General features: G+C 41.8%; 1 protein-coding gene across 9 annotated transcripts in view; it reads right to left on the bottom strand.

The window, feature by feature from the left end:
- TNRC6B (trinucleotide repeat containing adaptor 6B) overlaps nt 1–27,690 on the bottom strand; it is a 289,108-nt gene that overhangs the window by 139,321 nt on the left and 122,097 nt on the right. Inside the window, exon 1 of one of the 9 annotated variants that reach the window (XM_007523398.2) lies at nt 19,535–20,359. The exons of 7 other annotated variants lie outside the window; for them this stretch is intronic. In XM_007523398.2, coding sequence (XP_007523460.1) covers nt 19,535–19,539 — 5 coding nt within the window. In that variant the 5' untranslated portion in view covers nt 19,540–20,359. Of the gene's footprint in view, nt 1–19,534; nt 20,360–27,690 lie in introns of those variants that run through there. One more of the 9 variants, XM_007523399.2, reaches the window with a different exon arrangement.

The following is a 27,690-nucleotide window of genomic DNA, read 5'->3' as shown; positions in this document are numbered from 1 at the left end:
TCCATTTCTCTCAGTCCTATCCAACAACAACAACAACAATAATAACTACAACAATAAAACAAGGGCAACAAAAGGGAATAAATAAATAAAATAAATATTAAAAAAAAAACAGAATAATGCTCAGCTCTGGCTTATAGTGTGATGCTGGGGGTTGAACGTGGGATCTCCAAGCTTCGGCCAGGAAAGTCTTTTTGTAAAATCATTACACTATCTCCCCAGTCCCTAGTTAGATTTTTAAAACTGTTTTCTACAAGATCAAAACTTAATTTCTTTCACTTTTTTCTGTAGCACTGAATGAATCACAGTCCTCACTTATGCCACTTATGCACAAGCAACACAAAGGAGCTTCCCTAACTAGCCCCCCTTGGCTGCTCTGAGGGTGCAGTCAGTTTCTCACCACTGGGGGAGGGGGGCGCTCTGTTATTCACTTGAAGAGGCAGAGAAAGGGAGAGACTCTACAGCACTAAAGCTTCCTCTGGTGCCATAGCGCTCCAACCTGGGCCATGCATGGCCAGGTACATGCCCCACCCAGTAAGCTCTCTGGTCATCTAGCCTGTTTTTGTTAAAACATTGCTCAGTTCTGGTTTATGGTGGTGCAGGGGATTGAACCTAGGATTTTGGAGCCTTGGGTATGAAAGCCTCTTTGTTTTTTTTTATTATTTTAAAATATCTTATTTTATTTTTAAGTTTTTTAAAGGTTCTATCATCATCATCATCATCATCATCATCATCATCTTTATTTATTGGATAGAGACAGCCAGAAATTGAGAGGGAAGGAGGTGGTTGAGAAGAGAGAGACACCTGCAGCACTGCTTAACCACTTGCAAAGCCTTCGCCCTGCAGGTGGGGACTGGGGGCTCAAATCTGGGCCCTTGAGCATTGCAGTATGTGCAACATGTGCACTCAACTAGGTGCACCACCACCCGCCCCTGCAAGCCTCTTTGCACAACCATTTTTGCTATCTAACCCCACCCATTTTTCTTCTATACACAGAGAGAGGGAGAGAGAAAACACTTTGTCTGTCTGTCTCTGTCTCTCTCTCTGAAGAGAGGGAAAAACACCAAAGCATTCCTTCACCATCCATGGAGCATTCCATTTGGTGCTTGCTGTGTGGTACCAGAGACGGAACCCCAGGACCCCAAACATGGTAAGGAGTATACTCTACCTGCTGAGTTATGTCCCAATCCCAAATCCAAGTTTCTGAGAATACAAAACTCAAACTACCCTATTACTCTTCTCTAGACAGTTCCTGCTCAATCCCCACAAATACCTCACAATTTCCTGTCTCTCCCACCCCTAACTCCTCTCTGCTTATGTTATTTCCTCTGCTTGAAAGACTCACAATAAAAAAGAAAGAAAGAAAGAAAGAAAGAAAGAAAGAAAGAAAGAAAGAAGAGAAAAAGAAACAGCTCACACTGACTTTAAGCAATATGCTCAACACCTCAAACTGGTTTAAAAACCTCATAACTGGATTGGTGGAACAACTTGTTGGATAGTACACTGTTTTTTCCATGTGCACAATCCATTCTCAAGCCAGGCATTGAAGAAAGCTTCAGTGCTGGGGCCTTTTTACTCTCTGCCCTCTGTCTCAGTCTAAAAAATATAAATAAGTAAATAAATAAATAAATGTGTTAGTCCTGTTTTACCAGTGGGAAAGTTGAGGCACACAGACTACTGGTGAACACAGCTGTTCTGACTAGAACCTCAGGTCTTCCCATCTCATTTACTTACCAGCCCCTCTGCCAAGCAAGACTCATTTACCCTTCAAAACACAATTCAAATGTTTTCTCTTTGGCAGTCTTCCCTAACCCCTAGGTCAGAGATCTCTCCCACCCCCTACTGTAGGATCCTTGGGTCTTCTAATTCTAGCTCTATTACAGGCAGCCTGGCTGACCATTTACATCACAGGCTAAGTGTCAAAGAGAAACGTTAATTAAAAAAATTACTGCAGGGAGTCGGGTGGTAGCACAGCAGGTTATATGCACGTGGCACAAAGCTCAAGGACTGGCATAAAGACCCCAGTTCAAGCCCCCGGCTCCCCACCTGCAGGGGGAGTCACTGCACAGGCGGTGAAGCAAGTCTGCAGGTGTCTATCTTTCTCTCCCCCTCTCTGTCCTGCCCTCCTCTCTCCATTTCTTTCTGTCCTATCCAACAACATCAATAACAACAATAATAACTACAACAATGAAACAACAAGGGCACCAAAAATGAATAAATAAATATTAACAAAAACTTTAAAAAATTAGTGCAATATACACGCTTGATATCCATATAATAAACAAACTCCCAAGTACACAGGACCTAGAATATATCCTGTTCAAACAAGTCTACCCAGCATGTTTCTGCTCTCCAACACCCTCCACTGCTAAGTCTGTCCTCATCCTCTCTATCCCTGCTCTCCTCAATGCTAATTTCTCAGAAGAGTCAAAGTGTTTGCAGGGACCACAGGCGGGGACAGCCACACCCACAACCAATGGATAGCATTATCACAGTCAGGACAGGCCTGGAGCTGCTAGCATGCTCTCCTTGATTAAAGAGATAAATAAACAAGGTGCATCTAAGAACACAGAGGGTACATTTGACATAGATAGGGCTGTCAGATTTAAGGTCTCTGTAACTTAGAATATGAGCATGGGATGGTGGACATTAACAATTACAATATGCATAAAAAAGACAGAATTTATCACTGTCATTATTCAAAACTCATAAAGTTCCAAAAAGGCTAGCAAAAATGTACATAAAGGATAATACTATTTAGTTTTGTTACCTGCTTGCCACTTTTACATAGTACGATTAAAGACCTCAACAAATCAGTTAAGTTTTGCTATAGGTTTTGATTATTCTAGATTCTACAACTGCTGACTGCTTGATGGAATTGCCCTTTTTTATACAGTAAAGTAAAATGGCTATATTCAGAGTGAGCAAAGTAATTTTAAGTGTAATCAATTCAACCATCATTACTGTAGACGGTAAAAGAATAAAGCCAACCCAGAACTTGAAGTTAGGTTTATTCCTGTGAGTGAGGCTAATAAAAACCAGCAAGCACATAGTTCAAATGTAAAGTAAAGAGTTAGGCTGTAATTAGGATGTGGTTCCCCAATGCTGAATGTTAGTATCTGTGCTGTGATCTATAGTCCCTGTACAACAGTTTCCACAAAGCTATGTTCAATTTAATGAGGTATCTCTTATTCTTATTCTGATATTGTTCACTCTATTTTTGTTGTTGTTAAGATACTTTTTTTTATTCCTTTGAAACAGTAGCAGTAAATGGTGTGTTTAAAAAATGTCTTTACTTGGCAATTTTAAAACTGGTAACTCATGTTGGGTTGCAAATTTTGCAATGTTGTGGTTCCCTGAAATCCAAGTCTGGGAACCATCAGGTTAAAATGTCTGAAGAGACTTGGGAAACAGCCAATCTAGCTTGCCTGACCAGAATGCAGTTTTAGAAGGGAATAATTGAAATGGAGAGCCACCCGTGTGTTTTCTCCAAATTGTGCCTTAAAAAAGAAAAAAACCCAAAACAGAAACTTGGTACTCTAAGATTTTATATGTACTCACTACTTAAGATTCCCAGTGCATAGAAGCATCTTTAAGATTCTAAGTCCCATTACCATAGGAAACAAAGATCTATTTAATTCAGTTTGATGAGTAAAGGAATCTTTTAATTTATTTTTTTGTAGGTAAACTTCTAAGTACCCCAAACAAGAAAAGAATAGGATCCCACTTCTTTGATGCAGATGAATGTTCTGAACAGGGAGAACATCTCTGGGTTCATCAGAAATATCCATTTCTCATATGCTGAAATAAAAATCTTTTTAAAAATTGCTACTGAGGGTGGGGGAAATAGCATAATGGTTATGCAAACAGACTCTCATGCCTGAGGCTCCAAAGTCCCAGGTTCAATCCCCCATACCACCATAAACCAGAGCTGAGCAGTGCTCTGGTATTTCTCTCTGTGTCTCTCTCTGTCTGTATCTCTCTCAAAAATAAAATAAATAAAATATTAAAAAAAAAAAAAATTGCTACTGAATTTAGCTGTGTAATAACTAATACATTTGGTTCTTTGTAACTTTTTTATTTTCATTGTTTTTTAAATTTATTTTATTACAACAACAACGACAATGACAAATAACAAGGGCAACAAAAGGGAAAACTAAAAATAATTTTTAAAAAGCTTTAAAAAATTCATTTTATTGTATAAGACAAACAGAAACTGAGGAGTGGGGGAGACAAAGAGTATGTGAGCTCAGTTGTTTGTGCCACCAATGGGCCCCTGTGATTTAATTTTTAATGTTTATTATGTTCTGTGTTGCTTACTAAAGCTGTGCACCTACATGGTTCTGCCACTCCTGGCAGACTAATTTATTTTTGCTTTTAATTTCACATAGAGAAACTTCAAAGAGGGAGAGGAAGAGAGGGAAGGAGAAATGCCACTATACTGCCACATTGTTTGTGAAGCTTACCCTGCCTGGTGCCCTCCACAGTCCTCCTATATGGTGCCAGGAACTCGAACCTGAGTCTTTGGATATGGTAAATAGTGCACTCCACCTGGTGAACTTCCTCCCAACTCCAAATGTGGTTCTTAAGTCTAAGGAAACTGTTGGCCCAGGAGGCTATGCACTGGGAAAAGCATTAGATTTGCACAAACCAGGTCGGAAGTTGGATCCTCAGCAATGCATATGCCAGAGTTCTTCTTCTTCTTCTTCTTCTTCTTCTAGCGTTTGCCCTTCTTCTACTGAGTTGTCAGGAAATTCACGACATATTTTTTTCTATGCAAAAATGCATCATGACTTTTCCAGCAATCCAACAGTTTGCTTATCCCTCTCTCCTTGCTAATAAATATAACAAGTCTTAAAATAAGAAAACTGGGGATAATTTTCTGGAATATAACATGAGTAGTTCCCTAACTCCGTCAAGCAATGAGACAAGCCTCAGTGGGTCATTAAATCAATCAGCTTAGAAGAAATGATCTTGAATAGAATGAATCAGAATGCGCTACTCATAATATCAGAAAGAAAATACTTTGGGGTATACATTCAAGGATATATACAGGGACTCAATACAAATTGTAATTCTATTTTTTTAAATATTTATTTATTTTTCCTTTTTGTTGCCCTTGTTTTTTATTGTTGTAGTTGTTGTTGTTGATTTTGTTGTTGGATAGGACAGAGAGAAATGGAGAGAGGAGGGAAAGACAGAGAGGGGGAGAGAAAGATAGACACCTGCAGACCTGCTTCACCGCCTGTGAAGTGACTCCCCTGCAGGTGGGGAGCCGGGGGCTCAAACTGGGATCCTTACTCGGATCCTTGTGCTTCGCGCCACATGCACTTAACCCTCTGCGCTACCACTTGAATCCCACAAATTGTAATTTTTTTTAATATTTATTCATTGTCCCTTTCTGTTGCCTTTGTTGTTTTATTGTTGTAGTTATTATTGTTGTTGTTATTGATGCCGTCATTGTTGGATAGGACAGAGAGAAATGAAGAGAGAAGAGGAAGACAGAGAAAGATAGACACCTGCAGACCTGCTTCACCATCCCCTACAGGTGGGGAACCGGGGGCTTGATCCTTACACCTGCGCTTAACCGTTGCACTACCACCTGACTCCCAAATTGTAATTCTTATGGTAAATTCCATCAAAAAGTTTAAAAGTCACTGTTCCAATTATCTAACTTCAGTTTATAAATAGGAACTTCTTGGCATAAAAAGAAAAGCAATTATTTTCTACAAGGAGTAAAGCAAAAAAAAAAAAAAGTGCAGAGAAGTACAAGACTCATAATTTTGGGTCCCTGGGAGGAGGGAGGTCTCTTTTGCTAGGTTCCTGGCCTTACTAAGCATTCCAGAGCATTACTTAAACCCACTACTATAGACCAGCTTTACAAAGGCATAAAGTGGATAAACAAAATGCACCTTATAGGAAACATATTTAAAGCATTACTTTCTGTATTGATTTAACAAAAGAAACAGAACTTCACAGACTAGCTTACACCCTTAATTCTTACACTGAAAAACAAGCCCCTCTATGTTGGCTGAAATTAAACAGTGCAGTAACCAAAACCCAACACTTGACCTCTAGTGTGAACAAGTATGGTTCCAATGCACAAGTCAATTGTCTTTTCTACTGGGAGTTGGGTGGTAGCATAGCGGGCTAAGTGCACTTGGCACGAAGCACAAGGACCAGCATAAGGATCCCGCTTTGAGACCCGGCTCCCCACCTGCAGGGGAGTCGCTTCACAGCGGTGAAGCAGGTCTGCAGGTGTCTATCTTTCCCCCTCTCTGTCTTCCCCTCTTCTCTCCATTTCTCTCTGTCCTATCCAACACAACAACATCAATAACAACAATAATAACTACAACAAAAACAACAAAGGCAACAAAAGGGAATATTTTTAAAAAGAATTCAAATGCTTTATCCTTAACACCACCTCTCAGACTGTGTAAAGAAAATTCTCTGAATCTGCTTTTCATAAATGACCCATATTTAGTTAAGTATATCAGTTGTCCTGGCCCAGGATGGTAGAAAATATAAAATGAGGGAGTCGGGCGGTAGCACAGCGGGTTAAGCGCACGTGGCGCAAAGCGCAAGGACCCAAGGATCCTGCCCCCGGCTCCCTGCCTGCAAGGGAGTCGCTTCACAGGCGGTGAGGCAGGTCTGTAGGTGTCTGTCTTTCTCTCCCCCTCTCTCCATTTCTCTCTCTCCTATCCAATAACAACAATAACTACAACAATAAAACAACAAAGGCAACAAAAGGGAATAAATAAATAATTTTTAAAAAGAAAATATAAACTTAGTGTGATGTCCTATGCTCAACCTGCAATCACCAAAGAGAAGTAAGACAAACATGAAATATGAGTCCTGGGCACTCACATCACCTCCAATGTCAATAGAGGGCTGGGAGCTAAAACCTCTAACAGAAAGTATCCAACAACACTGGGATCCTAATTTCAAACCTCCCCACCTGAAACTACTATCTCATTTTATTCCAGAATTCACAAGGGAAAAGGCATTCAATCACTTTTTGTTATTGGGCCGGGCAGTCACGCACCCGGTTGACCATACACATTACCATACATAAGGACCCAGGTTTGAGTCCCAGCTCCCCACCTGCAGGGGAGCCACGGAACCAGCAGTGAAGCAGGTCTGCAGGTCATTCTCTCCCTCTCCCTAGTTGCCATCCTCTCAATTTCTCTCTGTACTACCTAGTAAAAACTAGAAGGAAGGGAGTCGGGCGGTAGTACAGCGAGTTAACACAAAGTGTTAGGACCGGTTTAAGGGTTCTGGTTTGAGCCCCGGGAGCTCCCCACCTGCAGGGGAGTCACTTCACAGGCAGTGAAGCAGGTCTGCAGGTGTCTTTTTCTCCCCCTCTGTCTTCCCCATCTCTCTCCATTTCTCTCTGCCCTATCCAATAACGACAACATCAATAACAACAACAACTACAACAACAATAAAAAACAAGAGCAACAAAAGGAGAAATAAATATTTAAAGAAATAGAAGGAAAAAATTTTAAAAAGGAAAAAATGGCCACCGGAAGTGGTGGATTTGTAGTGCCAGCACCAAGGCTCAGCAATATTAGCCAAAACAATTTTTAAATCCCTATTTCAAATTTTGGAGTCTGTGAGATTCTATTAAAAATTCATCTCTTGGGAGTCGGGCTGTAGCGCAGCGGGTTAAGCGCAGGTGGCGCAAAGCACAAGGACCAGCATAAGGATCCCGGTTCGAACCCGGGCTCCCCACCTGCAAGGGAGTCACTTCACAGGCGGTGAAGCAGGTCTGCAGGTGTCTATCTTTCTCTCCTCCTCTCTGTCTTCCCTTCCTCTCTCCATTTCTCTTTGTCCTATCCAACAATGACAACAACAATAATAACTACAACAATAAAACAACAAGGGCAACAAAAGGGAATAAATAAAACAAATAAATAAATAAATTCATCTCTTGACATGCAAAAAAATAGATATTTAACTTTAGATTCTAAAAATTCCACTCACATATCAGTAAGAGCTCTAAGAATCACTAGTCCTATGAAATTTTTTTTTTTTTTTTGTAAGAGTGTGGTGAGATGCTTTGGCAGTTTCAAAGTGCACATCAGCTGTAAGGTGACCTATTTTACTTCACATAATCCTGTGTTGTCCCAAATGGTAGGTACACATGACTGGCAAGCACTTTTAATGAGGCTAGCTAGTGTCACTGAGAAACTGAATTTTCCACTGCATTTCAGTTCAATTAAATTTCAAAACTAGTATTTACTCCAACTACTGAAAACCATATACTTGGGAAAGTTCTGATATGTAGATCTACTTTTTCAACTGTGAATTTTAGGACATCTAACTACAAACTAGTCACTTCCAACAAAAGTTACACATTCAAACAGGAACATGAAAATAGGTAACAGATTTTGAAAACTCAGTATGAAGTTAGGAGAATGTTAAGTATCTTGTTAATATCTTTAATTGGTTGACCGCATGCTGAACTGATGCCTTCTGCATGTCGGGTTAAATAAAATAAACGTGTTAGAATTAATTTCATGCCTTTTCCTCACCTATTTTATGCAACACCTAGAAAATATAATACAGGTGACTCGCCTTCTGTTTCAACTAGATGGTGCTGGCTAATCTAATGGTTCCCAAACCTTTCCCACAGGAACACCTCTCAACACTAGGTTTGGGAATTCTGCCGTAACCAAATATTGTTCTTCCTGTGCAGCACCAGAAGCTCCTCCCCACATCGGGGGCCGAGAAAGACTTCCTTACCTCATTTTCAGCGACTATCAGTAATCCAGTAATCGTCCTGCACAACTTCGTCTCTTTTCATCCTTCTCCTGGCCCTCTTTCTCTTCCTGTCACCAAAACCTCATTCTCAGTTCACTTTTCCATTCTCTACACTTCTATAGTGACCTCATCCACTCTCAACTTCAACTTTTATCACTTCTGCCTGGATGACTCCCAGTTCTTTATCTCCAATCCTGACCTCTTTCTCAAGCTTCAGCTCCACAATGCCAGCTGCCTGTTGAAACAATTACATCTGCAAGTCCCACAAAATTTTTTTAATTAAAAGCATTTTATTTATGTATTATTACTGGATAGAGACTGAGAGAAATTGAGAGGAGATGGGGAGACAGACAGAGAGACACCTGCAGCCCTGCTTTCCCCCTGCAGGTGGGGACCAGGGGCTTGAACCTGGGTCCTTGCACATGGTAATGTGTGTGCTTAACCAGGTGCGCCACCGCTTCGCCCCAACTTTTTTTTTGAAAGAGAAAAACATACCAAGCCTGACTCCACCATTTTCTGTGGTGCCAAGGACTGAACTCAGAGACTTATACAGGTAAGGCTTGTAATCTAACACTGAGTCATTTTCCCCAACAATTTCTCTTTCTTATTTGTTTCTGTTTTTCCAGAGTCAAGGGCCACTTTGTGCATAATTTCATCACTCCCGAGCCACTTTTTTATTTAAAAAGTGACAAGAGGAGACACACCACAGCACCTGACCTTCCTTTCCCTCTGGTGCCACAATACGTCCCATGAGGCGGCAGGGCTCAAATCTGCGTCAGAGCAACCACCCTACCTGATGAACTACCTCTCAGCCCCCAACCAACATCAGGTTCATCCCATAGCTTGTTTTTCTGTGAAAGTTTCCCAGCATTCACCTTAAAAGCCTGGTTTCCTTGGGCCCTTTTCTTTCTTTCTTTATTTGTGTGAAAGAGAGAGAAGCAGAGTATCACTCAAGGGGTGCCAGAGTTGGAACTCAAAACCCCCGGCTTCTGAATCTAATGCTTTCTTCACTATGCCACCCTCTGGGTCCATTCCTTATCCCTGCCCCCTTTAAAATTTTTTAAAAATATTTATTTATTCCCGGGAGTCGGGCGTTAGCGCAGTGGGTTAAGTGCAGGTGGCACAAAGCGCAAGGACCGGCGTAAGGATCCGGGTTCCAGCCCCCGGCTCCCCACCTGCAGGGGAGTCGCTTCACAGGCGGTGAAGCAGGTCTGCAGGTGTCTATCTTTCTCTCCCCCTCTATGTCTTCCCCTCCTCTCTCCATTTCTCTCTGTCCTATCCAATAACAACCACATCAATAACAACAACAATAATAACAACAACAACAACAACAACAAAAGACAACAAGGGCAACAAAAGGGAAAATAAATAAATAAATAAAATTAAAAAAAAAATTTATTTATTCCCCTTTGTTACCCTTGTTGTGTTACTGCTGTAGTTATTACTGTTGTTGTTATTGATGTCGTTGTTGGACAGGACAGAGAAATAGAGAGAGGAGGGGAAGACAGAGATGGGGAGAGAAAGACACTTGCAGACCTGCTTCACCACTTGTGAAGGGACTTCCCTGCAGGTGGGGAGCCAGGGGCTTGAACTGGGATCCTTAAGCCGGTCCTTGTGCTTTGTGCCACATGCACTTAACCCGCTGTGCTACCGCCCGACTCCCAGCTCCCCCTTTTTTAAGTCTGTCTTATAGCAAACCCGTGTTGCCACAGTCTCCTAAGTGACCTGCTTGGCTCTAAATTCTTCCCTAAGATCTCACCTGCCCCACCACATATGAGGGTTCTCAAAACACCACACTTCTCTAGATCCCCACTGTATACCATGGCAATACAAACTAACATTCAGCAGGCTTCCTCACCCCCCACTGTATCTCCAAGCTCCAACCAACCCTCCCGGAACCTAGCCTTCCTGCTAGAAAGCCCTGCCCCTCTTGATCTACTCTCATCACAGTTCTCCTCAATCCTTAGGATCAGCTCAAAAACACCACCACTGAGTCTTTGCTAATATCACTTCCCCGTCTCCTTCAGACTCCTTTGGTATTTCTTTTTTTTTTTAAATATTTATTTTATTTATTTATTCCCTTTTTGTTGCCCTTGTTGTTTTATTGTTGTAGTTATTATTGTTGTCGTAGTTGTTGGATAGAACAGAGAGAAATGGAGAGAGGTGGGGAAGAGAGAGAGGGGGAGAGAAAGACAGACACTTGCAGACCTGCTTCACCGCCTGTGAAGTGACTCCCCTGCAAGTGGGGAGTCAGGGCTCGAACCGGGATCCTCATGCCGGTCCTTGTGCTTTACGCCACCTGCGCTTAACCTGCTGTGCTACAGCCCGACTCCCATCCTTTGGTATTTCTAATGGTTGCCATGGCATCCAACAGCACACTGCACTGTCCACTGCCATCTCTGAACACCTAGCCAAAGAAAGCAACCTAAGAATGAAAACCTTGGAGCTGGCAAGACAGCTCTTCTGATTGTGCACCTGTGCCTTGCCATATGTGCCACGCAAGTCCTAGCCCAGCTCCACTGCACTAGAGGAAGCTTCAACGCTGTGGTGTCTCTCCCTCTCTCCCTCTACCTCTTACTGTCTCTTATTCCTCTTTCTCTTCTTTTATATTTTACCCATCCTATCTCCCCAAGCCTTGTCCATCTCTACCTGAAAAAGTTGCCTTGTAGCAACTTGTAGTAAAGTCCCAGTGATAGAAAGAAGAGAGAGAGGGAGAGGTAGTTGGAAGAAGAAAAATCTTAGGCAGTCTGGGAAGTGGTTCAGCAGGTAAAACTTGGGGGAGCCGGGCTGTAGCACAGCGGGTTAAGTGCAGGTGGTGCTAAGCGCAAGGACCGGCATGAGGATCCCGGTTCGAGCCCCCGGCTCCCCACCTGCAGGGGAGTTGCTTCATAGGCAGTGAAGCAGATCTGCAGGTGTCTGTCTTTCTCTCCTCCTCTCTGTCTTCCCCTCCTCTCTCCATTTCTCTCTCTCCTATCCAATAACGACGACATCAACTACAACAACAATAACTACAACAACAATAAAAAGACAACAAGGGCAACAAAAAGGGAAGATAAATAAATAAAAATTACAAAAAAATATATTAAAAAAAGAAACTTTCAAAAAAAAAAAAAACTTGGGTCAGGGAGACAGCATAATGGTTACACAAAACTCCTGAGGTTTCAAGGTTCCAGGTCCAATCTGTGCCACCAGCATAAGCCAGAGGTGAACAGTGCTCTAGTCTCTAGAGCTTTCTTTCTCTCTCATTAAAATAAAAAATAAAATAAAATGACTTAGGACTTCATGTGAGGTGCAAGTTTTATCTGCAAAACTACATATACTAGAGCACTGCCCTGGTCCCAGTCTCTCACTCATTAACTAAATTAATCTTTGGTCTAGCAAAACAGTTTACCTGGGAGAGACAAGACCTAGATTTTAGTCCAGATCCAGTCAGCCAAACTGGGTGCAAGTCTCTATCTAAAAACATCAGCACAGCGCAGTAAAAGCCAGGTGGGGACCAGGAAAAAAAAGTCTTTGAAAACTGGCATGCGGGGGGGGGGGGGGGGGGGTGGATCCCGATAGTGCAGGAGGTTAAGCGCCCATGGCACGAACTACAAGGACCAGCGTAAGGATCCCGGTTCAAGCCCCCGGCTCCCCACCAGCAGGGGGGTCGCTTCACAGGCAGTGAAGCAGGTCTGCAGGTGTCTCTCTCCCCCTCCTCTCTCCATTTCTCTCTGTCCTATCCAACAACAATGACATCAATAACAACAACAATAATAACCACAATGATAAAACAACCAAGGCAACAAAAGGGGAAAAAGTAGCCTCCAGGAGCAGTGGATTCACCAAGCCCCAGCTATAACCATGGAGAAAAAAAAAAAAGACTTGCATCTGAGGCTCCGAGGTCCCAGGTTCAATCCCCAGCCTGAGCACCAGAACTGAGTAGTGCTCTGGGGAAAACAAAACAGGTGTGTATAGGGGAGAGGAACTTATTAAGCTTTAGGCTACTGATGACTCTCAAATATCTCCACCCAAATATCTAATCGTGATTCAAAGAAGCCAAAACTGAATTTATCATCTCAAGCCCAGTCTTCTACTGCAGTGAACCCTAACTTAGTGAATGATGCCATCACCCCACTAGTAGTTCTAGTCAGAGTCAGGCAGACTAGGTAGGAGGCTACAGCAAGTGTGTGACCCAAGTTTGAGGTGGGGCCCCCCTGCACTGAAGCAAGTTTTGGTACTGTAGTCTCTTTGCACTCTCTCTGTCTTCTCTCCACTCTCTCTCTCTCTCTCTCTGTGTCTTCTCACAGGAAAGAAAGGGGAGAGGGGTAGGAAGGAGCTATGGTTAAAAAAAAAAAAAGGACCTGCCCTAAGGCTGTGGAAATGCTGATTGAAAAGGGGCCAGAGAGAGAACCTCGAGGCCCAGACTCAAATCCCAGCATCATACAGGTGTTTACGGCACCAGGAGAAGCTCTGATATTGTTACTTCTCTCTCTCCTGGAAGTAAAAAGCGTGGCCCAGAGTGGTGAAATCATGTATGCACAAGGCCCCAATTCCACAAAAATAAAAAGAAATAAATAAATAGGGCAGGGAGATGAGGTTTTCTATTATTTATTATTATTATTATTATTTTAAAGAGAAATACAGAGAGACACAGAACTCAGCTGTGACTTATGGTGGTGCTGGAGAATGAACCTGGGATCTTAGAGCCTCAGGCAAGAAAGTCTTTTGCAGAACCATTAAGCTGTTTCCTCAGTCCAGAGACCAGGTTTTAAGGGTGAATCATGGACAACTTTAACAGAAACGTAAATGCAAAATTCCAGGTCAGGAGTACTTAAAGAAATACGTCATCTTTCATTTCCCTAACACTGGATTTGTCCTCCTCAGTGATCAGGCCCAGGGAAATTCTATTCCTTGATGTCTATAGGATTAGCCACTTCTTCCCAACTCTGCTATCAGTTCAGCCTACCATTATTTGGGATTACTCCAGTATCATCCGGCCTTATCCTCAACACACTGGATTGTTTTCTACAATGCAACTAGACTCGCCTTTCAAACATCCCGATGGTCCCATTGACAACTCTTCTCATCTGTTCTCGAGAAAAAAATCTAAAACATGGTTTTAGACTCCTCTGCATTTGGCCAATGTTTCCTTTTCTGTGTCACTTCTCATTCCCCAAGTCCTATCTTTCCTTACACAAAGCACACTCCAGCCATGTACATATTTCCATCTCTTGCCTTAGGGACCTTCTATTTGGTTAAGTATCCCCCCTTTACAAGCAACCACTCAACACCCTGACACTGGTCAGTCTCCTTGCATTTATATCCTAACATCAGTAATGGAACTTGGGAGAAAACCTTCACACAGTTCCTGTGTTAATACTCATCCTAATATCAGATATGTAATAGGGACTAATAGGTATTTGCCAAAAGACAAAATTGATCAAGTCTGAGTATTACAAGAAAAGAAAAAAACAAATTCCAAGGCCAATGAGTGAAACTCATTTCTACATCATCTATATTAATTCAGCAGTATGGAATAAAGTGTGCAAATAACCTAAACTTTTATCTCTTTTGAGCCAAAAGCATCAACAATTTTGTTAAAGAAGCAGAATTTATACATGGGGCCTCAGAATAATCAAAATAAAGGGCGGAAACATGGGTATTTTGTTTTCCTCTGCCTTGTAAACACCAATTCAATTGAAACTACTGAGAACCTTCTGATGCAAAACATTACAGAATATATGAAAAGCAGCCAAGCAAACTAGATACAGCACAGGGGCAGAGCCTGAAGAAAACCAGAGAGCACACAGAGAAGACATCAGACCATAGGAATGTAGGAATTTTAATAAAAAGAAAAGGCTCAGCACAGTGCCTGCGCTCGTCCAGGCTGAAGCTCAGCTCAATCAGCATATGCTTCATAAGAGCCTGGGAGAAAGACAGCGGGTTCCTGTGGGGCCACAGGGGCCTTTCAGGCTTATTTAACAAAAGGAGGCAGAGCAAAAAGGAAGGAAACACAAAGCAACAAGAGCAGGCGCCAATGCGTGTGCATAAGCATTTCCTTCACATCTCCCCACAATATTGTAGCATCTTCATTTTACTGATAAGAAAATAGGGGTCTACTGTTCACAGAGCTGTGCTATTCCTGGTGGCCATCCTTAGTAGGAGTAACTCAAGTTTATTTGTACTGAGTACTCAGACCTGCTGAGTCCTATTTTAGATGCTAAGGATCCAGCAGTGAGCAAAACACTCTCTGTGGTCAAGTTAATGGTTTTTCAGGAAAGACACACCCTCCAAACACAAGTAGTGTAATTTTAAATGATGCTACAACTTATGGGTATTAAAGTTAAACTGATCGTGTGACAGAGTAAGAAGAGGACTTAGGTTAAATGATTCTCAGAGTTCATAAAACCATTTTAAGATACTTTCACAGGGCTAAAGAAAATAAAGTATTTAGTCGCATTTTAAATGGAAGTTCCTAGAGCTACCAGATGCAAAAAAAAAAAAAAAAAATACTACCTTTGACTATCAGTCAAGATAACATCAGGAGAAAGGAACTATGCTACTCTAGTCATAACCCAAAACACATTAGTCACCAGATGGTAAATATTTTCACATGAACCAAGTGGCTGTTCAAGGCTAACCAGCCAAATTGATTCTTAAGATTCTCCTAGCACCTACAACAGTACTGATAACACACCAGAGCACAAGAAATTATTGCTGAAAGAATTTATGATGGAAGGAGAAAGTAAAGCATGATCTAATGATGTCACAAGTCCTGTGTTAAATCCCTCTTCAGGCCAAGTGGCTTCTATTACCCCACCCCACTCCTCCACCAGTCTTAATCACAAAAAGCAGGTGAGGGAAGTCGGATTAGTGTAAAGCCATGAACAAGGGCACAGCAGCATATGCTGCCCAGACTGCCAATAAATGGACAGAAAGCCACTTCTAAGTTACAAATTCCACTCAAAGATCTAAGAACCAAATGATGATGAAAAATTAGTAAATGCCCACTATTAGATCACTAATAAAATAAATAAGTAAATAAATGACTGGAGAATGGTCCAGAAGGTGACACAATGAATAAAGCATGAGGCCCAGAATTCAAGCCTCAGCATCCCATGTGCCTGATTGATGTTCTAGTACTCTTCCTCTCTTACTAATCTAAACGGTTTTTTGTGTTTTTGGTTTTTTTTTTTTTTACACCAGAGCACCGCTCAGCTCTGGCTTAAAGTGGTGTGGGGGACTGAACCTGAGACTTGGGAGCCTCATGAATGAGTCTCATTGCATAACCATTATGCTATCTACCCCTGATTAAAAAGAATTTTTAAAAATTAGTAAAAGCTAATTCTTTGGCTTTTATAAATAAGAACTCCCCATTGCAGATACTCAGAATATTTCTGTACCAGGCTTTTTTTTTTGTACCAGGCATTTCTAAAAATATTGAACACCTAGCACCAAGCTATAATGCCCTCTTTATCTGACCACCATGCTTACTGGACTTGAGCATGGGGACAAAGTAGACTAATCTGACGGTCTCAATGGCCTTGTCCAGTTTAAACTGCAGAGATTATATGAATTAAAAATTCAAACTTCTCAAGCACTTTTTAGCCATCACTTACTACCTGCTTGGCAGAACCAGAAGTTTTTTTTTCCCCAGAAGTTATCATCACACATGACTTTGTTTTAGTGTTTTGTAAAGTTACAGAGCTAGAAAAGCCATAGCGTCTATTTCAATATTCAGAAGTTCATTTTTTAAAGTATGATCCAAATTTAAGAGAAAACACAAATAATCATTCAAACTGAGCAGCAGCTCTCTATCACCATATATCAAATATGTCAATGCTTCCTTTCTAGTAACAGACAGAATGCCTGCAACACTTTTAAAATAAGACCACTTCTGGCAGGGAAGTACCATCCATTTCTGAGATGTTTCAGCAAAGTCTTAATAATGAATCTGTGACATTTCGTTCTGAGCCAGGAGCACTGTGAATAACGGCATTACTGAATACCACAAGTAGAGCTAAAATAAGAAAATACGGATGGGGGTGCTAAAGGAAAAAATTGTATTGCCCTTCTCCAGTAAGAAACTTCCTCTGCACTTGCCATCTCAATTTTAAAAAGTAAAACCACAAAGTGCAAGTCCTAATATCCCTGGGCTTTCCCCCCACCTCTCTTTTTAACACCAGCCACATCTATCAGTAGCTTTATTTCATATACCACCAGAAAGAAAACTGCAATGAAAGGATTGTGCACTATCCATCTGCATGCTTGATTTCTTACTCATTTTTATTTGCTTTGGAAATGTCAGTTTTGGTTTTCTAGAAGTACTGGCTCTGCAGGAACTTGGATCCAAAATGGCAGCTGAGCTTCTAAACCTCACCACAGCCATAATGCTTAACATACGTGAAACCAGGTCTTAATTATCTCACTTTTCAACCTATCTAGAAGAGGAGTATTTATACTCCTGATGGCATGCTCCTAAGGTTCACTATTATACCATTCTCCCTTTTCTCCAAGAGAGCAGGCATCTGCTTTTAGTTCCTCTGCTCTGCAAACTGAATTCACCTGCTATCCACATGTTTACAGATCTCACAAAAACAAACTAGAGCAAAACATGGAAAGCCTAGGTTTTTCTAAATCTACTGTAACAAGACCAACTTAGGAAATGAGTGTGAACTTAATCATCTAACAAATCCCAAATAGAGCACTTTCATTTATGGGGGGGAGACAACAAAAAGGAGAACTTTAATTGTCCTTAGGTTTACTACAACGCAACACTCCCTATCACTATGATAATTTATTCTTATGTCTTTTCCTTTAAATTTAAGCTGTAAAAAAAAAAAGGAAGGAGGGGAGAAATTCAGAGACAAATTTGTTCTAGACTACTTCTTTAATGTGATGTTTCCAATCCCTATTAAAAGCTATATAAAAGCTGAACTTGTACCACCAAAAATTTTACATTGAATCTAAACCATCACTTCTCTACTTATTTCCATTACTAATAACATTAATTATAGAAAAATAATAATACTCTTTAGAGACAGAAGACTTTAATTATCTTTATGTATTCAAATGGAAAGTCTTTTTGTTAAATTAGCGTGAAAGTCCCTTCCATCTACACACAATTGGCCCAAAGAAACAGGCCATTTTCAGCACAAGAGGCCGATCCATTTTAATAGTGAATAAAGCTTTTGAAAGCACTACACACCCTCTTCCAGACTGTCAAATTTTCAAAATGGTCCAGCATTTTTTCTTTTTGTTTTTTTTTTAACACTTTCAGGTCCAGCAAGCATCTTCTAATTAGGCTAATTAAAAAGGAAACAAAAAACATTGCTCCTTCTGATAAAAATTATTCCATTTATGCTTAATTAGCTCTAATCCAAGTCTACATATTTAATGACAGGGATATGGCAATCCACCCATTTGCATATTGTAAATGCCTTTTCTAAACTGTACTTTGTAACCGATTTAGAAGAGCAGTCTCTTTCTCAATATGTCCTGATGTAAATCAGGAGGACACAATTCGGGGAGCGGGGAAAGAGAGCAAGGCCTGAGTCAGGGGTGTGCTGGGGGGGAGTAATTTGCCCAGGGGAGGGGGCAATTTACCCGCCAAACCACAAACTACAATCCTTTCAGCCCACCAGACCGAGAAGCATTACATCACATTCTCACAATGATAGGGGAGGTGGCTCTGAGAAAGCAAGTTTTCGGCTTTCTTCCCTCCCAGCTCCCAGCCCTCTAGAATCTTACATCAGGAGTAATGGAATTTAACTTCAGGGCACTGCAGTTTCAGGGGTGATCAACACATACACTCAGAAAACTATTCATTTATGGGACCCTAAATCACTACTTTACGATGGATACCAGGCCAACACAGGAAGCCACACAAAGATGCTGAATTTGTGCTGAAAAGCCTGGTTATTCATCTGTAATACATTTAAACAAAGTGTATTCCATGAGACATGGAGGCCAGGCTAAAGGACGAAACAGGTAATGGGATAACACCAAATTGGAGTGAACAGTTGCTTCTATCTTGAAAACATCATGTTTCCAAGACAGTCCTACCATCTGGTAGAAACCACGATCAAAAATACAAGCGCATTAGGCTGCACAGAGTCCGGAGGCAAACGAGCGCGCGCAGAAAGGAGAGGGGGGGAAGCCACACATTGCTGGAGAGGCTCTCAAGCAGGGGGAATTACAAACCCCAAGCCTCCTGGTGCTCACTCGCCCCCAGTCTGATGTTGAAAATGTATCGGTCTTTTTTTAGGTTTTACATCTCTTTAGGAAGGTTGGCCCAGCTTTAAAAAGAAAAAAAAGGTGGGGGGCCGTTTCCCGCGGTAGTGCTTGCCCTCCCAGATCCTTTTGTCGGCCTTAGCAGAGCAGCCGAAAGAATGCAAACCAATTTATATTTATGCAAATTTTTGCAGCAGATTTACAGGGGGAGGAGGGAGAGGTCTGTGTTTTTTTTTTTCTGCTTTCCAAAATGATCAAATTTCCAATTATTCCCAACTTCATTTATTTGCAAGATAGAAACGATGGAAAAAGCTGCATATAAATTAAAGGTGCAATTATTACATCACTTCAAATTTTTAAAACATGTTACCAAGGCTTTTCCATTTCTAAAATGCCGAGCCAAAAGTACATCTTGGGTCCGATTAGCAGATTCACGAAATGTCTGAAGCCAGGTTCCATGCTAGACAAATGTCGATTTGCAACACCACCAGTGAAAACGGTTAGACAAGATCCATAGAAATCAATTGGTTTTTAAAAATTGAAAATATTTACCAACCTCATAAAGTGCAGCAGTGCTTAAATCCAGCAAATTGAGGCATACAAGGTAGAAATGGAAATGAAAAAAGGTCCAAAAAATGCTTTCTTTTTGTCTGTTTTTTTTTTTTTTTTTTTTTGTATTTCAAAGATTCAGAAACCAGCAGAGACTCTGTCGGCCATCTTGGCTTGAACTAACTCCTCACTCACTCTCCCTCTTGCTCTCTCTCTCCCCCTCTGTCTCTAAAGGAAGCAGCTTTTTGTGACCTTCAAATAGAGGCGGATCATGTGACTTCGGGTAGGTTTGTCAATCAGGAAAGGGGCGGGAGCTGTGGAATGGAACGGCCTTAAAGGGAAAGCGGCCCTTTTCTCACTCACTTTCATTTGTGAAATGCTGTTATCGCATAACTCTCCGCCTACACACACCGAATGTGAAAGTGGCAACAGCATAAGGGTAACAGATGAGCAAAATACAAAAACCTCTATTGGTTTATAGAAATATGGTCCGTTGCTAACGATTCTTGCAGATCCCGTGGCTTGGCTTGCTTGCTAGTTATTTTCTAGCTGTTTGGGCAAGCACAACTACAGGCTGGCAAACTGCTCTTTAAAAGAGGGCTTAAACGATGCTTTCCGCAAACAAGACTTTAGTTTTCCAAGACTAAGGTGAAATACAGGGCACAAATGATCTCGAACAAGCCCCTAAATTGCACAGGGGGGAGAAAAAAATAAAATAAAAGGAAATAAAATCCCTGAATTGAGCCTAAGTGATTTATTCCAAGTCCTAATGCTCCAGAGCTGCAAGCAGGAATAGATTTCTCAGTTGAATTCCCCACTTACTGTTTTTGTATCTGTGTTTAGTACCCCCCCCCCATCCCAAATAAAAACTATGCTACAGCATGGCAAGCTGAGTTCCTCTGAGGTAAGTCTGAGTCAACCCTGATCCCCTCCACTACCTAAGGAAATTAACTGCTGCTGACTTGGAGAGCACTAAGTTAATAGCCTACTTGGTTATGCAAAAGGCTTTCATGCCAGAGGCTCTAAGTCCCAGGTTCAACCCCAGGCACAACCATAACCAAAGCTGAGCAATGTTCTGGTGAAGAAGGAAAACCAAAGAAAGCAACCCTCCTGGTTACCCCACACACCCTTCTCACTATAGGTACCCTGATTTTACCCACTTAAGAAAAATCCTTTGCTTAACCTCCCCACCAGCTTCCTGCACCACCACAAGCCGGATCTGGGCAGTACTCTGGAAAAAAAAAAAAAGAAGAAGGAGGAGGAGGAGGAGGAGGAGGAGGAGAAGAAGAAAAGAGAAAAAGAAAATCCTTTGCATTATTTTCATTATTTCCCTGCCACTAACATTCGGATGTGACCATATTCAAGTCCCTTTACATGCCCCTGGCCTTGGTTTTCTGGTGGTAGTAAAGCCTGGACATCACTAGATAGTACATTTGGCTCATTTTAGCTCTAAAACTCTACACTTGGCTGCTATTTTGGGCACTCCTGTTCACTTATTCTTGCCATCTCAAAAGTATGTCATCATCCTCAGCACTTTCCTTGACCCTCCCAGTCTAGACCAGGCCTTCCTGTTAATTACTTCCATAACATCCTTTATTACTTCTACACAGCACTAGTCATAATCAAAATTATGATTTGTGACTTTGCTTACTGCTAGTCCTCCTGAGTATGTATAACAAACACTGCCTTTCCTCCACGGCTGAGTGAGGCTCCAACACTGTAGGTGAACAGTAAGTGAATACATTACTTAGACATCCATTCAGAAGTACTGACCTAAACAGTAAAAAATCTATCACTCAAATAGAAGGAATAAAAGTCACAGAGTTCCCATGAACTTGTCCTAGCTATTTGTTTCAAAGACTGCTTAAAGAAATACAAGAAGTAACAAGGTAGTCAACTGGTAGGTAAAACTGCCCTGTGACTATCAGCCCCATCTGTCTCTATACACCAGAAATGGTGAGATGCCACAGTGTGATTCTCACAAGTTAACCAGTCTGACTGAGCACAATCTGACAAGCCAGTGAGCAGAGAACTGATGGATTTTGTAAACCAGAATTCCTTTTTGGGGAAAGGTGATGGGTTTTCACACATACATGAATCTACTACTCTGAAACTGGCTGTCTTTTCTTTCCCCCTCCCCTCTCGTCCCTTCTTTTCTTACCAGAGGACTGCTCAGCTCTGGCTTATGGTGGTGCTTGGGACTGAACCTGGGACCTTGGCACATTATACTGAGAAATCTTTTTGCATAACCACTATGCTAGCTCCCTAGCCTTGACTTTTTCATTATTTTTATTTCAGACAGAGAGAGAAAGAGAAAAGGAAATTCCATAGCAACACTGTACCATTCGCGGACCTGCCCCATGCAGTAGTACTCCTGTGTAGTAGCAGTGTTCATTGCAGAGGTGGTGTATAGCAAACACTACCTTTCCACACACTCTACTGGGTGAGCTATCTCCCAGATCCTAAACCACGATTCCTTAGAAAGAAATCTAGGAACCTTCACTAACCCTCTTAAGTTTGTTGTAGTGACTTTTGGGTCTTCTTTTTTTTTTAATATTTATTTATTCCTTTTTGTTGCCCTTGTTGTTTTATTGTTGTAGTTACTGATATCGCTGTTGGGTAGGACAGAGAAAAATGGAGAGAGGAGGGGAAGACAGAGTGGGGGAAAGATAGACACCTGTAGATCTGTTTCACCACCTGAAAAGGGATTACCCTGCAGGGGCTCGAACCGGGATCCTTATGCCGTCCTTGCGCTTTGCGCCACCTGAGCTTAACCCGCAGTGCTACCACCCGACTCCCGTATGACTTTTGGGTCTTTATACAGTTTCCTTACTTTGATTTTTTTCCACGTGGAAAAAAAGAACAGGAAAGGAGCTATTTTGGAGCTGACAGAGGCCAGTGTCAAGCTGATCAAGCAGTATGAACACAAACAGGATAAAATGCTTCCACTGTCTTAGCACACACAGCCCTGAAAGGAGAAAGAGCCAGGGCCTGGACTGACAATTGAGATGTAGGAAAAAGCAGGAAACTCCTAGGATGGAAATTCTGAATATTTAGTCTATTTTTAACCTCTCAATATCTTCCAGATGAGTTACAGAAAACTTACTTAGGTGGAGCATGCTCCACATGTTAAAATAAATGGAGGCATGGGGCGGGAGTTGCATGCCTAGCAGAACATGTACATACCATGCTCGAGGCACTAAGTTCAAGACCCTGGTCCCCTAAAGTTTCAGGAGTGGTGGAACAGTGCTGTGAGTGTTTATCCTTCTCTTTCTCTTTCTCTATCGCTATCTCTCTTCCCCTCTGTCTCATCTTATATCAAAAGAAAAAGAATTTAAAAATAAAAAGCTAAAGGAAGGGTGGAGCCCTCCTGCAGCCATGAATCCCCAGCAATAAATATCCCATGGAGAGAAAGAAAGAAAGAAAGAGAGAAAGAAAGAAAGAAATGGAAAAAAGAGAAGAGATAACATAATGATTATGCTTTAAAAAGACTTTCATGTCAGGGACCGGGTAGTTGAGTGCACGTGTTGCAATCCACAAGGACCCAGGTTCGAGCCCCCAGTCCTCACCTACAGGGGGAAAGCTTTGCGAGTGGTGAAGCAGTGCTGCAGATGTCTCTCCCTATCTCCCCCTTCCCTCTCAATTTCTGACTATCACTATCCAATAAATAAAAATAAATATTAAAGGGGGTTGGGCGCTAGCGTAGTGGGTTAAGCGCATGTGGCACAGAGTGCAAGAACCGGCATAAGGATCCCAGTTTGAGCCCCGGCTCCCCATCTACAGGGGAGTCGCTTCAAAAGAGGTGAAGCAGGTCTGCAGGTGTCTTATCTTTCTCTCCCCTCTCCATCTTCTCCTTCTCCATTTCTCTCTGTCCTATCCAACAACAATGACATCATCAATAACAATAATAAATATGACAACAATAAAAAACAAGGGCAACAAAAGGGAAAAAATATATATATATACTAAAATAAGAGTTAAATGCATAAAGGTGAGGTCTGGACAGTGCCTCAGCAGGTGGAGTGTTGATTTGCAAGCCTGAGGTCCTAAATTCAATCCATACATGACCTATGATGTAGTGATTCTGTTCTGCTCTGTGTGCATAAGTTCTTTCTCTCTCTGTAACTCTGTAAATAAAATAAATCTTTTTTAATAATGCATAGAGAAATGGTAAGATGTCTCACCTGGATAGCACACCTATTTCACCATGCACACCACCCATCACTCAAGTTTAAGCCCAGTCCCCACTGCCCTGGAAGAAGCTTTGGTGCTGTGGTAGTTTTCCTTCTCTCCTTCTGTCTCTCTATATATCTGGGGGGAAAAAAAAAGAAAGAAAGGAAGGAAGGAAGGAAGGAAGGAAGGAAGGAAGGAAGAAAGAAAGGGAGAAAGAAAGAAGGAAAAAACAAATGTGGAGAGTGGGGCAAGGAAGTAACTCACCCGGGAAAGCTCCTGCCTTACCAAGTGACCTACATGAAGCACTGCATGAAGACACTCCGACATCAGGGGAAGCTCCATGGATGGCGGAGCCAGTGCTGTGGTGTTCTTCCTCTCTTTCTCACTCCCCACACCCCACTCCCTCTGAAAGTCCTTTTGCATACCATTACACTATCTCCTCAGCCCGAAAAAGTTTTTATTAGGAAACAAGATTAAAAAATAATGAACTGGGAGTCGGGCAGTAGTGCAGTGGGTTAAGCACACATGGCGCAAAGTGTAAGGATGGGTGTAAGGATCTTGGTTCGAGCCCCCAGCTCCCCACCTGCAGGGGAGTCACTTTACAGGCTGTGAAGCAGGTCTGCAGGTGTCTTAACTTTCTCTCCCCCTCTGTCTTCCCCTCCTCTCTCTATTTCTCTCTGTCCTATCCAACAACGACAACATCAATAACAACAACAATAATAACTACAACAATAAAAAACAAGGGCAACAAAAGGGAAAATAAATAAATATTTAAAAATAATTAACTGGGGATTCGGCGGTAGCGCAGTGGGTTAAGCGCATATGTTACAAAGCGCAAGGATTGGCATAAGGATCTGGTTCAAGTCCCAGGCTCCCCACCTGCAAGGGAGTCACTTCACAGGTGGTGAAGCAGGTCTGCAGTTGTCTATCTCTCTCTCCCCCTCTCTGTCTTCCCCTCCTTTCTCGATTTTTCTCTGTCCTATCCAACAACAATGGCATCAATAACAACAAAAATAATAATCACAACAACGATAAAAAAAAAAAACACAAGGGCAACAAAAGGGAAAAAAATAGCCTCCAGTAGCAGTGGATTCGTAGCACAGGCACCGAGCCCCAGCAATAACCCTGGTGGCAAAATAACAATAATAATAATAATAATAAAAATAATGAACTAAGGGGCCAGGTGATGGTGTTCCCAGTTGAGTGTATATGTTACAATGCACAAGGGCTCTGGTTCAAGTCTTTGGCGGGGGGTGCACACACGCACACACACAACACACTTTTTTTTTTGTCTCCAAGGTTATTGCCAGGGCTCGGTGCCTGCACCACGAATCCACTGCTCCTGGAGGCCATTTTTTCCCCTTTGTTACCATGGTTGTTTTACCACTGTTGTGGTTATTATTATCATTGTTATTGATGTCGTTGTTGTTGGATAGGACAGAGAAATGGAGAGAGGAGGGGAAGACAGAGGGGGAGAGAAAGACAGACACCTGCAGACCTACTTCACTGCCTGTGAAGTGACTCTCCTGCAAGTGGGGGGCCAGGGCTCGAACCGGGATCCTTCCACCGGTCCCTACGCTTTGCACCACGTGCACTTAACCAACTCCACTACCGCCTGACCCCCCAACACACTCTTTTTTAACACACACACACACACACACACACACACACACACACACACACACACATTTTCTTTTTGAATGAAAGACAGAAAGACCAGAACACTACTCAGCTCTGGCTTATGGTGGTACTGGGAATTGAACCTGGGACAATGGAGGCTCAGGCATGAGAGTCTCTTTGCATAATCATTATGCTATCTATGTACCTCCCTGCCAAACATACTCTCTCTCTTTCTAGTTTCCCCTTCCTTCTCAATTTGTCTCTATCCAATAAAAAAGATAGTTAATCGAACATTTCATTCAAAAAAATCTAGAGTGAGAAACAAATCCAAAGATTCACTTAGTGATAAAAAAATAAAAATAAAGTAATACCAAGGAGGAGAAAAGGTAGATCGGATCAGTTAAACCAAGAACAAATCTTTGTTGTAAAAAATAAAAGTAGATAATCCTTTGAGAAGTCTTATTGGGAGTTCAGAAGACAGCATAACGTTTATGCAAATAACTTGCATCCTTGAGGCACCAGGATCCCAAGGTTCAAGCTCCATCACCAACACAAGCCAGCAATACTCTCACTAAAAAACAATTTTTTTTTAAACCAGAGCACTGTTCAGCTGTGATTTATGGTGGTGGAGGGGGGTTGAACCTGGGACTTGGAGCCTCAGGCACAAGAGTCACTTTGCATAACCATTATGCTATCTACCCCAACCCAGAAAATTTCTTTCTTTCTTTCTTTCTTTCTTTCTTTCTTTCTTTCTTTCTTTCTTTCTTTCTCTCTTTCTTTCTCTCTTTCTTTCTTTCTTTCTTTATTTATTAGAAAGATAGGAAGAGAGAGAGAAAGAAGAGACGTCACTCTGGTACATGTGCTGCTGGGAATTGAACTCAGGACCTCATGCTTTAGAGTCTAGTTCCTTAGCCACTGCGCCACCTCCCTGACCACGAAAAAAAAATTTTTAATGGCACTGGCTCACCTAATAGTGAGCACATGCTACCATGCAAACGCAATAGAGTTCAGGACCCCAGTTCTCATCTGAAGATGGGGAGTTTTTTCATAAAAGCTGCAGGTCTCTTCACTGTCTCTCACTATTCTCTGTCTCTTATACTCTTTCAAAAAGAAAAGAAAAGAAAAGAAAAGAAAAGAAAAAGGCCACTGTGTTCAGTGGATCCATGCAAGCCACTGAGTTCCAGCGATAAAGCCTGGTGGCTAAATATTTAAGAAAAATCTTGTCAACAAAAAAGAGGTGATAAATAAACATTAGGGTTGGAGAAAAAGCTATTACAACTACAGATTTGGAGATAGTTTTCCCTAGTGTAGCACTGGAAGATGAACTCGGCGCTTCACACATGCAAGGCAGCATTTTTCATCTTTCAGTTTAGAGAAAGAGGGAGATAATGACAGAGGAAGAGGAGAGATAACACAGCACCACTCTGCCATCCAGGGGGCTCCTGTGTGTTGCTGGAAATCAAGGCAAAGGGCTGTGCACATGGTAAGGCATATGCTCTACTGGGTGAGCTATCTCCCAAACTCTGTGGGGGCAGAGTTAGTCAGTTTTGCTCATTATAAGGCTTGATCACTTCACGCACTCACAGCCACACACACACACACACACACACACACACACACACACACACACACACACACACACACACACACAGAGAAAGGGAGAGATGGGGGATGGGGGAAGATACCACAATACTGAAGCTTCCTCCAGTATGCGAGGGGCCAGGTTCAAACCTGGATAGTGTACATGGCAAAGCAGGCACACTGTAGGTGAGCTATTTTGACAGTTCAAGGATATATATATATATATATATATATATATATATATATATATATATATATTTTGTCATCATGGGGGTTTCACCACTCCAGATTCCTACTTGTCTATTTTTTTAATAAATATTTATTTATTTATTTATTCCCTTTTGTTGCCCTTGTTGTTTCATTGTTGTAGTTATTCTTGTTGTCGTCGTTGTTGGATAGGACTGAGAGAAATGGAAAGAGGAGGGGAAGACAGAGAGGGGGAAAGAAAGACAGACACCTGCAGACCTGCTTCACCGCCTGTGAAGTGACTCCCCTGCAGGTGGGGAGCAAGGGCTCAAACCGGGGTCCTTACACCGGTCCTTGTGCTTTGCACCACCTTACTTTATTTTTATGCCAATATTACATTGCTCTGATTACTGGGTTTTGGGAAATTTTTTGAAATTAGGAAGTGTGGGTTTTTCTACTGTGTTCCAAAATATTCCTTACCTTTATTGAAATGTATGATATTTTCATCACAGTCTTAACTTGGATTGTTAAAACCACAGTATCTGGGGAGTCGGGCGGTAGTGCAGTGGGTTAAGCACAGGTGGCACAAAGAGCAAGGACCAG

This window comes from Erinaceus europaeus, chromosome 4 (genome assembly GCF_950295315.1).
Source record: "Erinaceus europaeus chromosome 4, mEriEur2.1, whole genome shotgun sequence".
Lineage (NCBI taxonomy): Eukaryota > Metazoa > Chordata > Mammalia > Eulipotyphla > Erinaceidae > Erinaceus > Erinaceus europaeus.
Note: the sequence above shows the minus strand (reverse complement) of the source record. Positions and strands in the feature narration are given on the sequence as shown.